Source organism: Stegostoma tigrinum, chromosome 16 (genome assembly GCF_030684315.1).
Source record: "Stegostoma tigrinum isolate sSteTig4 chromosome 16, sSteTig4.hap1, whole genome shotgun sequence".
Taxonomy (NCBI): domain Eukaryota; kingdom Metazoa; phylum Chordata; class Chondrichthyes; order Orectolobiformes; family Stegostomatidae; genus Stegostoma; species Stegostoma tigrinum.
In genome coordinates, this window is record NC_081369.1 from 35,951,407 (window position 1) to 35,965,595 (window position 14,189).

The 14,189-nt window shown below is 40.7% G+C and overlaps 1 protein-coding gene across 2 annotated transcripts in view; it reads right to left on the reverse strand.

Moving 5' to 3' along the window:
- The window catches only part of ap1g1 (adaptor related protein complex 1 subunit gamma 1), a 115,866-nt gene that overhangs the window by 12,010 nt on the left and 89,667 nt on the right, over nt 1–14,189 (reverse strand). Inside the window, exons 20-22 of one of the 2 annotated variants that reach the window (XM_048546274.2) lie at nt 9,454–9,555; nt 2,709–2,869; nt 1,491–1,589 (exon numbers count right to left, since the gene is read on the reverse strand). In XM_048546274.2, the coding sequence (XP_048402231.1) occupies nt 1,491–1,589; nt 2,709–2,869; nt 9,454–9,555 (362 nt within the window). The remainder of the gene's footprint in view (nt 1–1,490; nt 1,590–2,708; nt 2,870–9,453; nt 9,556–14,189) is intronic. The other variant, XM_059651704.1, reaches the window with a different exon arrangement.

Genomic DNA, 14,189 nt, shown 5'->3' on the forward strand with positions numbered 1-14,189 from the left:
TTAAGCAGCTAGATCTCCAGTTGAATAATTCCTGGAAAATGGCTATGTCCCAGATCAAAAATGAATCACCAAAGATGTTTGCTAATTGCAGCCACCTGTTGGCCTAATAAGAAATGGTTAAAAGCTTTTTTGTGCATAGGCACCATTAAGCAATGAAAAATTTACTATTAAGCTAACGAAGGTGCACCAATGAAAATAGTAAATGATGTACCATAGTTTTGCTTTTAAAACCAAATAGATTGATCAAAAATGTTAATTATTTGACAAAGCCATTTTAACTGTATTAATAAAGCTGCATCATGAAGGATAAATGTTTAAATACAAAACATTCTAAGACCACCTCTAAATCATGCTGCTTCATGGAGAATTTGACAATGTAAAATGAGTTTGAATGGAAATTTGGATGGATGTGAGTGGCTCACTACAAAGTTGTATTAATTTTCAGGAGAAAGTTGATTTCTGTTCTTCTACTGTGACAGGAGCGAAGAGAAACAAGGTTCATCTCTGCACAGCAAATACAGACAAGATTTTTTTTAAGTGGAAGTGGCACAGGTAGCAAGGTCTGAATCAGACATTGGTAAATAGTATGTCATACAAAGTAGATATTTTAACAAAATGTGACATATTAAAATTTACACTTCATTCACAACATTGCTTTAGCAAGTGGATGCCTTCAGAACAACATTGTCATATGCTCTCTGAATGACACATTCCAGGTTAGGTTAGATGGAGGGTCTAGAACTTGAGATACTGAACTTTAATATGGCTCCTTAACATCTCATTTCTTACTCTTCAACGTATCTAGGTGAAGTATATTGGCATGCAAAAAAAACAAAAAAAACACTCAGGCTAGTAAAGTAATAGCCTTGCTTAAATTGCAAGGATGAAATAAAACACTATTTGAAACCATGAAGTGCAGCAATGACTTTAACAAACAACACTGTGCTTAAATAAACTTGAAGTGACAGAGATACACAAGTTATAACCTGTGCCTTTGGATCATGGAATGGGTTTTATGGATGTAACCATTATTGTTTCTAATATAGCTGAGATTATAATTTATCTTGAATGCACGATTAGAAGTTATTTTTAAATCAGGAGAATCAACACTCAGAAAAACACGTTTCAATTCCACACATTTCAAGTTAATTTTACTTTTAGTAGGATTTCACTGATAAAATCACTTTGAAGTGTCAAACATTTGATAATTCAGCATAAAATATATTCTAATTTCACATTTTTCTCCTACTAAATAAGAATTAAATTATATATAAATTATTCATTCTGTAAGTGAAACTTGACACTTTGAATTAGAAATGCTGAATTCTTGTCTTGCAACTCCCAATACTTGTTTTAGGTAAAAACTGTTTTGAAAAGCCTCTTTGTGCAAAGAAAGCCAAATCAGGGCTAGAAAGATAGCACCTAAAGATTCTTCAAATATTGTCAAGAATTTCAAATAAATTTCAACTTGTATGAGATCTATGACATACCTTCTGTGGATTAAGTACTTTAATAACTTGTGTAACAGCTCCTGCATTTCGTGCTGGAATTATGTTATTACTTGGAGAAAGAAGCTGCAGCTGAAATGTCTGCAGAATTTGAGAGATAGATAACACTGATATTAGCATTCAAAACAGACAACAAACCACAGTTAACTAATATTAGAAGTATCTTGGCTTTACTTGAAATATACAATTGGAAGTTAACTGAACGTGAGTAAAACAACTGTTAATCAAATTCCTATTATTTCAATTATAAGACTAAGATCAGAACCATCAAGATCAAAATGATCACTGTGTTGATGCTTTCCTTGACTGTGCATGAACAATTCTTACAAAAGTTGTCACTTTGCTATCTTCATATGCCAATGTTAAAGCAGGGAAACAAAACATTTGCTCAATTTCAGCTGAATGATTGCAGGAAGGCTGATTATCTGAATAGCCATAAATTTAGACAGGGGAATGTACAAACAGACATTGGTATTCTTGTGCACCAGTCACTGAAGGTAAGCATGCAGGTGCAGCAGGAGGTAAAGGCAGCAAATGGCACACTGCCGTGCAGTGAAAAGAATTCCAGTTCAGCAGCAGAGTTGTCTTACTGCTACTTATACAGGGACTTGGAGTGACCACATCTGGAATAGTGCACAGTTTTTGTCTCCTTATCTGAGGGAGATTCTTCTTGTTAAAGAGGGAGTACAGTGAAGGTTTACCAGATTGATTGTAGGGACAACAGCAGTGAGGTACCAGGAGAGGCTGAATCAGTTAGGATTATATTCACTAGAGTTCAGAAGTAATGAATGAGGATTGCATAGAAACCTATACAATTCTTAGAGGTCTAGACAGATTAATTTTAGGCAGCATGTTCCTGATGACAAGTGAGTCCAGAACAGGGTAACAATCTATTTAGGACTGACAGGAGAAGAAATTTCTTCATTAAGAGAGTAGTTAGCTTGTGGAAATTGCTACCACAAAAAGCAATCAAGGTCAAAGCACGATACGATTTCAAGGAGAAGTCTAGGGCTAAAAAGAGGATGGGGGTGGAGAACAGGATAGAGTTGGATGATCAACCATTTTCATAAAAACAAAATGGCACAGCAAGCCTGAAAGGCTGAATGGCATATTTCCTGCTATTTTGTTTCTAAGCCATTTTCTTTTTAAAAAAAAAACACACCTTGGCCTAACAGTGCATTAAACCAGGTAAATACATACCTTTGGTACTGCAGCTTGAAATACAAAGTCAGTCATGTCTCCATCTGTGGAGTTGGTAGCACTAATTGTAACAACTGTTACATTAGGATTTGTGTTGGAACGTTCAAAGTTGAATTCTATTTTCAAACCACCTTTACAGTATGCTGTGACAGGAGGAATGCCTATGGAATAATAATATACATTCAGCGACAGCATTTCCACTATCAACATGGAGGTCAATTTTTTCTGCTGCTCAACCATTCATTAGAGGTATTTTTCTTAACAATGGCTTGATCAGTTCAACACCACTCCAAACATGATAGCACCATTCCCTTTAACTTCACTCAAACACTCCAAAGAGGTGATGGTGAGAGAACTTATACTGGCTCTAATTAGGTATGCAAGGAATGCTTATTGTTCCACTTTTCCCTGGGTGCCCTGTTAATCTCTTTTGCATGTATAAGGGTACAATTGCCATTTCTGGCTCTCACATGGAGCTGAAAATGTCATCAGCTGTTCCCAGCTTTTCACCCTCATACCATCATGTGATCCATCTCCAATTCTTTTCTTCTTTTCCTCAACTCCTTCAACTCAATTTCTGGAAGTTACCTATTACCCATGGGTTCCTCAACCAGGCTTTGAGAGGATTCCAATTTAGACCATCTGATTTTGAAATCTCTATGTCTGTTCGACAATGTCACTACCCAAACCAGAAATTCTGATTTGCTTTTGTTATTTAGCATAACCATGCCTATTTCATTTCCTCCATTATCTTTTAATGCACCCACAAGATATTGGTGGCATCAGCAATTAATATCCATTCCTAAATACCCTCAAGGTGGAGGTGGTGAGCTGTGCATGCGAACTGCTCCAGTCCTAGAAGCGCAAGTATACTCATAGCACTGTTAGAGGGGGAGTTCTGAGATTTTGACCTAACAATAGTGAAGTCTGTGTGATGGTGTGTGGTTTGGATGGAATAGTGCAGCTGGTGGTATTCAATGTATTGGCTTCAAGGCAGTAAAAGGTTGAAAGTTTGGGAGATCATGTTGAAAGCAGGTATAGTGAGTTGAGTCAATGCATGTTAGTTATGGACAGTACACACTTCTGCCCTGGTTCAGGGTGTGAAACTTAAAGTGTTTAGATGGGATGCAAATAAAGTTGTTCCTTAGTCCTGAAATGGTACTGAGATTGCGTACAAACATCTAGCCAAGGGAGCAGTATTCCATCACACTTCTGATTTGGGCCTTATGTACAGTGGACAGGCTTTGAGACATCAAGACAGGAATTACTAGCTGTAGAATTCCCAGTCTCTGACCAGTTCTTATAGTCAGTATTTACATGGCAGGTGCAGTTCAGTTTCTGGTCAATGGTAACCTTCAGGAAGTTGATAAAGGGGGATTCAGCAATGGTAATAACTGATTGTCAAGGCACAATAGCTGGATTCACTTATTGGAGGTGGCACTTGTATGGCACAACCATTACTTGCTACTTGTCAGCCAAAACCCGAATAATATCTCAGCCTTGCTGCTTTTGTACACAGACCGCTTCAGTATCTGATTAGATATGAATGATGCTAAAAGTTGGACAATTATCAGAGAGAGAACATGCTCAAATCTGGCTTTATAAAAGAGGGAAGGTCTTTCACATAGCAGCCGAAATGGCAGATGGAGTTCAAATTGGATAAACATGAGGATTGCATTTTGGTACAACAAACAGGGGCAGGGCTTATACAATTAATGGTGGGGTCTTGGGTAGTTTTGTAAAACAGGGACCTAGGGGTGCAAGTTTGTAATTCTTCGACGTTTGCGTCACAGGTAGACAGGGTGGTTAAAAAGGCATTTGCACACTTGGTTAGAGACAAAAAAAACTGCACGTGCTGGAATCTAAGTTAGACAAACAGAAAGCTGGAAGAACACAGGAAGCCAGGCAGCATCTGGAGGAGAGGAGGAGTCAACATTGCAGGTATTACCCTTCTTCTGGGCTAGATATGGGGATGGGGGAGGTGCAGACAAAGAAATTGGACAGGGGTGGAGATGGAACTCTGGTCATAGGTACACACAGGTAGTAGGTATGACCTGGTTGGTTGATCGGAACTAGGTCTCACCTGTTACCAGTGTCCACGTATTATCACCATTCTACCTCCAACCCTGCCCCCTCTTTATACAGCACGCTTGCCTTTATTGCTCAGTCCTTTGAGTAAGAGTTGAGGTTGTTGAGCTTGTACAAGACAGTGGTGAGGCCGCCTTTGGAGTCCAGTTCTGGGTCAACCTGTTATAGGAAGGATATTAAGCTAGAGAAGGCTCAGAAGAGATTTACCAGGATGTTGCCAGGTATGGAAGATTTATGTTATAAAGAAGGGCTGAATAGACTGACCTTTTCTCCCACTGGAGTGTAGGAGGTTGAGAAGTTTGTAAAATCATGATGTATTTAAATAGGATCAACAGTAGGGGTTTTTTCGGGGGTGGGGGGGGGGGGGCGGAAGAAGAGAGGCAGCAGCAATTTTTTGCTTACCATAGAAAATGATTTGCATGTGGAATGAATTTCCTCAAGAAGTGGTGGGCATGGGCACAATTACAATGATTGAAAGATATTTGGATAAATACATGAAAAGGAACTGTTTGGAAGGGTATGGGCCAGGGACAAGCACAGTTTAGTTCAGGATTATGTTCAGCATTGACTGATTGGACCAAAAGGTCTGTTTCCATGCTGTATGACAGTGAAAATGGCTGGACTGAGGACACTACCCTGAGGAACCCTTGCAGTGATGTCTTGGAGCAGAGAGAACTATCTCCAACATCTGCAACCATTTCCCTCTTTGCTCGGTATAACTTCAATTACGAGAGTTTTCTGCTTGATTCTCAGTGAATTCAGTCTTTAGAGCTACTTGACTTGCCATTAACAAGTTACACAGGCTTTCCTCTATTATTCCATCTTAGTCCAGAACTGTTAATTTTGTCACCCCTGTCACTAAGGTTTAGCCTTAAACTTTAAGCAAGGGTGTAAGATTTGTAATCCTCTCAACCACCACCCTGTATATTTGAAAAATACTGGAAGATTACATTCAGTACTGCCATAATGTCTTTCTTAATTTCTTCATCATTGAGTTTATCCGATTCTGTCCTGGTGCTCAATTTTAAGGACAGCCTGTTTTCCGAATACCATCTATCTAGTATTTCAACTGCCTCCTCTAATGTTATACCTTTGCCATCACCATCAATACTCATTTAATATCTCAGTCATGCCCTCAGCCTCCATAGAACAGTCCCTTTCCTAGTCCCCAAGTGGGTCCACCTATTTTAATAGCACACTTTTACCATTAAATGCCGAGGAAAGGACTTCTGGATTCATTTGATGGTTCCCAGTATCTTCTCATACTCTGACTTCCTCATTGCGTGTTCCATAGCTGCTCCAAACTTTTTATGTTCAGCCTGGCTCTCACTTCAGTCATGAAGTGTTACAGACACCGTTTTACTGCTTTTATCTTACTCTTTCTTCCATCACCCACAGAGCTCCAGCTTTGCTTGTCTTAACCAGTCTCCACACGTGAACATATCACAACCTACCAGAACCATAGTCTTTAAAAGAAGCTGACTGCAGTTAGATAACAAAGTGTGGAGCTGGATGAACACAGCAGGCCAAGCAGCAACTCAGGAGCACAAAAGCTGACGTTTCGGGCCTAGACCCTTCTTCAGAGAGGGGGATGGGGAGAGGGAACTGGAATAAATAGGGAGAGAAGGGGAGGCAGACCGAAGTTGGAGAGAAAACAAGATAGGTGGAGAGGAGAGTATAGGTGGGGAGGTAGGGAGGGGATTGGTCAGTCCAGGGAAGATGGACAAGTCAAGGAGGCGGGATGAAGTGGTAGGTAGGAAATGGAGGTGCGGCTTGAGGTGAGAGGAAGGGAAGAACAGGTTAGGGAAGCAGAGACAGGCTGGGCTCGTTTTGGGATGCAGTGGGGGGAAGGGGAGATTTTGAAGCTTGTGAAGTCCACATTGATACCATTGGGCTGCAGGGTTCCCAAGTGGAACGTGAGTTGCTGTGCCTGCAACCTTTGGGTGGCATCATTGTGGCACTGCAGGAGGCCCATGATGGACATGTCGTTTGAGGAATGGGAGGGGGAGTTGAAATGGTTTGCGACTGGGAGGTGCAGTTGTTTGTTACGAACCGAGTGGAGGTGTTCTGCAAAGCGGTCCCCAAGCCTCCGCTTGGTTTCCCCAATGTAGAGGAAGCCACGCCGGGTGCAATGGATACAATATACAACATTGGCAGATGTGCAGGTGAACATCTGCTTGATATGGAAGGTCATCTTGGGGCCTGGAATAGGGGTAAGGGAGGTGGTGTGGGGGTCAAGTGTAGCACTTCGGGCCTAGACCCTTCAGAGAGGGGGATCGGGAGAGGGAACTGGAATAAATAAGGAGAGGGGGGGGAAGGCGGACCGAAGATGGAGAGAAAACAAGATAGGTAGACTGGAGAGTACAGGTGAGGAGGTAGGGAGGGGATAGGTCAGTCCAGGAAAGATGGACAGGTCAAGGAGGCAGGATGAGGTGGTAGGTAGGAAATGGAGGTGCGGCTTGAGGTGGGAGGAAGGGATGGGTGAGAGGAAGAACAGGTTAGGGAAGCAGAGACAGGCTGGGCTGGTTTTGGGATGCAGTGGGGAAGGGGAGATTTTGAAGCTTGTTTCCTCTACACTGGGGAAACCAAGCGGAGGCTTAGGGACCGCTTTGCAGAACACCTCCGCTCGGTTCGCAACAAACAACTGCGCCTCCCAGTCGCAAACCATTTCAACTCCCCCTCCCATTCCTCAGACGACATGTCCATCATGGGCCTCCTGCAGTACCACAATGATGCTACCCGAAGGTTGCAGGAACAGCAACTCATATACCGCTTGGGAACCCTGCAGCCCAATGGTATCAATGTGGACGCCACAAGCTTCAAAATCTCCCCTTCCCCCACTGCATCCAAAACCAGCCCAGATTGTCCCCTCCCCCCACTGCATCCCAAAACCAGCCCAGCCTGTCTCTGCTTCCCTAACCTGTTCTTCCTCTCACCCATCCCTTCCTCCCACCTCAAGCCGCACCTCCATTTTCTACCTACCACCTCATCCCACCTTCTTGACCTGTCCATCTTCCCTGGACTGACCAATCCCCTCCCTACCTCCCCACCTATACTCTCCTCTCTACCTATCTAGTTTTCTCTCCATCTTCGGTCCGCCTCCCCCTCTCTCCCTATTTATTCCAGTTCCCTCTCCCCGTCCCCTTCTCTGATGAAGGGTCTAGGCCCAAAACGTCAGCTTTTGTGCTCCTGAGATGCTGTTTGGCCTGCTGTGTTCATCCAGCTCCACACTTTGTTATCTTGGATTCTCCAGCATCTGCAGTTCCCATTATCACTCACACTTACTGCAGTTAGGGCTGCCAACCTTGGATTCTAATTTAATTGGGCCAGATCATTTCTTGTCCTTTGGATGAATCCTTGCTGTTGACGACTCATTCCCCAAAATCAAATCCAGAAATAATCTGATCAATAAAATTTTGCTGAATCCCAACAGCTTTTCCTCCTCTCTTTCGTCTGTTACTATTCAAACCCAAACTCTGATAATTAACCTCCTCCATTTTAAAATACTGCCATTTTCATACCTCTCATTTCCTTACATATTTGCTCCTGCTTTTCTTATTAGACAGTGGTCTGTATGATATTTTATCAACACCACTTACACTCTCTCCTTTTTGACTTTTCTGAATGCCTGGTTTTCATGCTATTTCATACCTAGTCCGGCCCTTTTTTCAGTCACGCTACATTATTATAGCGCCATATCCACTTTTGCTCACTCACCTTATTTATCAGATTCCAAGTATTTACATTCTTGCAATAATTTGGAGCTTAGTGTGCCCCCTTTTAATGACCTCACCAGTGATTCATTACTTCTAACTCTACTGTTGTCATCTCTCCTAATTGATTCTTTAAATAACTTTTCTCCTTCCTATTATTGCAATCTGGTTGCTTCAAATTAGTTTAAACTCCAACAGGTTAAACTGGGAGTACGCTGGCTCATCTCTATTGAAAGGCAGTTACTTGCACATGTCCCTTTTTCTCCACAACCTGTCACAATGCCCCAGGAATCCAAAAATTCTTCTCTGGCTGCACCAAGTCTCCAGGTGCATCAATCCTCCTATTTTTATCCACATTAGCTCCTAGTACTGGTAATAGTCTGGAGATTAATACTTTTGGAGTTTCTTTCAACTCCCTAGACACTGAGATCTTGCTCTCCTCCCCTTCCCTGGCTTTGTACTTGGAGAAGCCATTTGTTTCCATTATTGTTAGTTCTGATACAAGGTCATTAATCTGAATGAAAAGCCTCGTTTCTTCATCCATGGAAGCTGGCTGACCTGAATTTTGCAGCATTTCATTTTTATTTCAGATTTCTAACATCTGTAGTGTCTTTACAATTTTCAGTATTCCAAGACACTTACATGAAAACCTTGCTAATCCTCTGGTCTAGATGAATTACAATCACGCTCTTGAAAAGGACTTGGGTTGTGGATCAAGTGGCAACTCACTACCATCTTCAAGGCCAAACAGGATGGTTAATAAATGTTCGTTGTGCCTCTGACAAACAATTCCCAAAAATAAATTAAAAGTTCTTTTGGACGAGAGCTGTGAATTGACAACATGGAACTATTCTTGATATTTTCATGCGAGGAAAGTAGTAAGAAATAATTTTTGACCATTCCAAGTTTTTTTTTTGGGGGGGGGGGGGGTGGAGTGAATGTACCTGAAGCTAGATCATTGAAGACTTGCTGTGATGCTAGACCATCCAACAGAAAGGGAGGCTGTGAAACTTGTGGTGCCTGGACATTTATTGGCATGGTTCCCCCTGCAAATTAAAATCACAACTTAGGTGACCTATCAAAAGTACTTTCTGAAACAGTAGCTGTGAAAAAGCCATATATTTTAGCATAAACCATTTTAAGTGTAATTTGTTCCAGAATATTTATGGGAATGTTTTGTACTCAAAGACAAGATTTTTAAAAAGAAGCATTGCATAACATATAATAAGTACAAATACAGGTTTTGTGTAACAATTATAAACAATTTAAAGTGACTCACCATTGGATGCATTCTTTTCAAAAACAAATTTTTTTCCATATAGCATGAGTACAAACTGTTAGTGCAGCATTTCCCTCAGAAGTTATGGTGTCTTAAACTCAAGAATATATTTGATTTAGGTGGGGTCAGGGAAGCAGCAAAGACTGCCTCTCAAGAGGAGAGGTACAGTAGAATGGACCAAACAAGATTGGAAGAGAGATGGTGCCTTCTTGAAACAAGATTTCAAAGGACTTAATACAGGTAATATTGAAAGTCTTTTCACCCTAGCTGGAGGCCTAGAACTGCAGGGACTTAATATCAGGCTAAGGGATTCACTATTTACAATGGAAATTGGGGTTCAAAAAGTAACATAACCTCACTGCCTAAAATTCTAAACTTCTACGAATGAACCATAATAGAGTGATGTTCTTAACAGTTCAGAAGATCATGGTGGTAATAGATATTCGACCCAGAATATTACCTGTTTCACCACAGATACTGTCTGGCTCGAGTCTATTCAGCATTTTGCTTCTCTTTCAGATTTTCAGCATGCAGAGTAAATTGCTTTTGCATTGAAAAGAATAGTTTTATGGAATAGAACATAGTAACTTTACAGTCTGCCAAGTGAATTTACTTGTTCTGAACATGCAACACGCAGTTTTTAGAAATGAAACCTACCCAGCACAATTTGCCACGGGCAAAGCTAAAACTGTCAAGAGAAGTTAAAATGTGAAGAACACTCAAGTTACACAGCATCTGTGGGGAGTGAATTTTATTTGTCTTTACACCAGAGTCCCAGCATCTGCAGTAGTTTGCTTTGATCTGGTGAGGTCTAATTTTAGAAGAGGTAACTGCTCATTATCTAGCCCAAATAAAAGCCGGCAACATAAGGAGTTGTGATAAAGGCATAGAGATTACAGCAGAGGCTGAAACAGGTGGGATAGCGGTGAACAGTTTAAGATTTTTTTTACTGCCAAAGATGCATGCTCCATCATTGTGGAGATAATATCAATTATGAACCAAAGTCAAAAGATGAAGGATGGTCACTGATGATTGTGCAATGTTCAGCATAATTCATGACTCCTCAGATATCGAAGCAGTCAGCGTCCATGCACAGCAAGACCTGGACAACATCCACATTTGGGATGACATGTAACATACATGCCATCCTCAATGAGGGATGTAGTCACTACACTGAATCCTGGTCCCCACACCCCACTATCAGCAATTTGTACTGCACTGGAACCAACTTGTTTTTCCTCCACTGTCCCTTAATCAAAATGCTGCAGCTCCCTTCCAGAAAGAACTGTGGATGTCCCTACACTCCAAGGTATGTAGTGGCTCTAGGTAGTAGCTCACCACCATTTTGTCCGGAGTAATTAAGGATGGCCAACAAACACTAGCTTGGCAATGTGTACATTCCAGTAGTGAATAAAATAAAAAGCGATTTCTGAATCCAACATCACTTGTCTGAGAATAAGCTGGATTTTAAGTCTTTATTTTGAACAATAAAAAGTAGCAGCAAAGATACTGTCCTTTATTGGAACTTAACCCCTTGTTGATGTGGTTGGGACCGAGGGAGATGTGCAGCTTAGGTGGACTGGACATACTAAATTTCCATTGTGTGCAGGCCAGGTGGATTAGCCATGGAATATGAAGGATTACAGGTTGGAGGGAATAGGTACCAGGTTTGGGTGGGATGCTGTTTGGAGGGTCGGTGCAGATTTGCTGGACCAATAGCCTCCATCTACACTGCAGGGATTCTTTGAATCTATTACTTGGGTGACATTATGACTTCAACTTGAGATCGTATGTGCTTTGAGACTTGTGACAAGTTTTGCAAGGAGTGTAGATAGATACCTTAACTGTGGGATAGATCTTTCAGGAGTTTATACAGACACGATGAGTCAAATAGTCTCCTTCTGCACAGCAAAATTCTATGATTCAATGACCAAACACTGTGGTTGAAGTGTATCACTGGACATTTTAAGTAACACCTTAAAGCAGGAACAAGAGATGCAGAAGCAGAAATATGTAGGGAGGAAATAACATTTTATCTTGTGGTTGAAGGCACGATCAGCTAAAGTGAAGCTACAGTCAAAACCAGAAACGTTCATTGAGTCAGAATTGGAGTATGGATATTTTGGAATCTGGCACAGACTAGAGAGATAAGGAAGGACCAGACCATGTACAGTTTAAAAACAAATATAAAGACTTGAAAATTAAAAGGCTTAACTGTTAAGCTGCTTTTCGAAGGCTAAGTGGTGACATTGCCAAAACTTACCTTTGCTTTCATTTGGTTGAGCAATTATTGAAAGCAATCATTTTGAATTGCTCAGAACCTTGCCAAGTTTTAATTTTAAAGAAAGTAGCAACACATGTAACAGGTGGAGCACATCTACAAGGTTTATTTCCAATTGTATCTACTTTTCTGGCTAATATTTTTAAACCATGCATTCAAGAAGAAAAATCTGATTACCTATGCAACAAAATTAAGGAATAAAAATAACTGAACTCCTGTGCATGCTTCATAAATGCAAAATATTTGAAGTCACAGTGATTTATGGTGAAATAATCTTGTTTAATGTAGTACTAATATGCAAAATGATATACTTGAAATATATCACAATCCACATGAAAAAATATGCTGACACCCCAAGTCCCAATACTCCCAGATTGTCACAAGTTAGATTTAATCAAATTACCCAAAGGGCCCAGTTTTTATCTCTGATGTGCTACAGCTAACTGTAAACACAGACAAAGTTCCTGTAATTAACTATTTATTACAAATAATTCAATTCCAACTACTGGTAAACCATTAGGAGTTATCAATTTAAAAGTCTACTTGAATTTTACCTCTTAGTCCCCTAAGTATGCATGTAGACAGTCAAATAAAAACGTTATTAGTGGGGAAAATTTTTTTTAGAAGAATACAGATCAACAGCACTAGTCCACAGGAGTCAAAAAAGGTGTCCTGTTGCTTCTTCCAAGTCCTAATTGTCTTATTTCCAACTGTTTTCAGTTCTTTATGCAGGCACAGGGCAGTTGGCACACTAAACTGTTCAGTCTCTCACTGGTTAGAGGCAGCAAACAAGTAAAACAGCTGTACAAAACAGCCATTTATCTTTTAATTCATTGCTGCTTCTCTATAAAGAGGAAAGTGCTTATATTTTGGAGAGCCTGGAGACCTTCTACTGCTGTATTGCTCACACACAGGCTCCCTGCCTGCCTAGGAGTCAGAGTTGTTGTCATGCTAAGCATTCCTGATCCATGCAACTGGTCCCGATTAATTAGTTTTTCAACAGACCGCTTCTGGGAAAAGTACCCTGAACACCCATAGCATCAATGAGTCCAGTAACCACTCCCAACACTTGAACAATGTAACAAAAGGGCAACCACTACTGTTCTTCCAGATCGTAGACTTATTGGCTGATTAGAGAGACAGCCGGTTTAATCTGGGGATTAGCATGCCTCAGGAGAAGTGCAAGATTGAGGACAGTCCTTTGTGGTAACCTCAGCCAGAGTAGAAATTGAAGCCATACAGTTGACATCAATTTGCACTACAAATTGGTCATCCCCAGCCAACTAAGCTTACAGATCTCTCTCAAGGCAACTTGTTTAAAAGTGCAACATCTCCTTCCACAGCTCTTGGTTTAAAGCAATATCTTTTCCCCATTTTAGTCCACTGTCCAAAAGAAAGTAAAAAGGTTCTTTACGATATGAACGTTTAATAGAGACAAATTAGTCACATTTATTAAAAACGTGGACAATAGCGTGGAAAATTATATCTAAATGTACTTATGGCACAAAGTTGGGTGGCATTGTGGACGATGTTAGCATAAAATCACAAAGGAATATTGACAAGTGAATAGGCAATAAATGTAGCACATGGATTTCAATCTTAGCAAGAGGGGGTTTAGATACTTGGGACCAAAAAATAATACATCAGCTACTTTCAAGATGTTATGAAGCTAAATTCAGTGGATGTCCAAAACAGACATAGAGGTTTAAGTGCATAGTTCTTTAAAATATCATGAAAGATTGAAGAAAATAATCAAGGATGATGGAATGGTGGCCTTTATAATCAGGAGGGCTGGAGTAAAAGTATGCATAAGTCATTCTGCAAGCTTACAAAACCCTGGTCAGCCTCCACTTGGGACTACTGAAAGCAGATCTGGGCACCAGCCTTATGAAGGCTATTTTGGCCATGGAGGAGTGTAATGTAGGTATACAGGAGTGGATACCCAGATTTCAGGGGTTAAAATAAGGTTACATTGTAGAAATTAAGCCTGCTTTCGCTAGAATTTAGAAGGGTAAAAGGGGTGATCTGACTGAAATCTTCAAAAAGGTATTAACTACAAAAGGCAGGATAAAGAAAGATAAACGATTTCCATTGATTGGAGATTCTAGAATCTGCTGCAT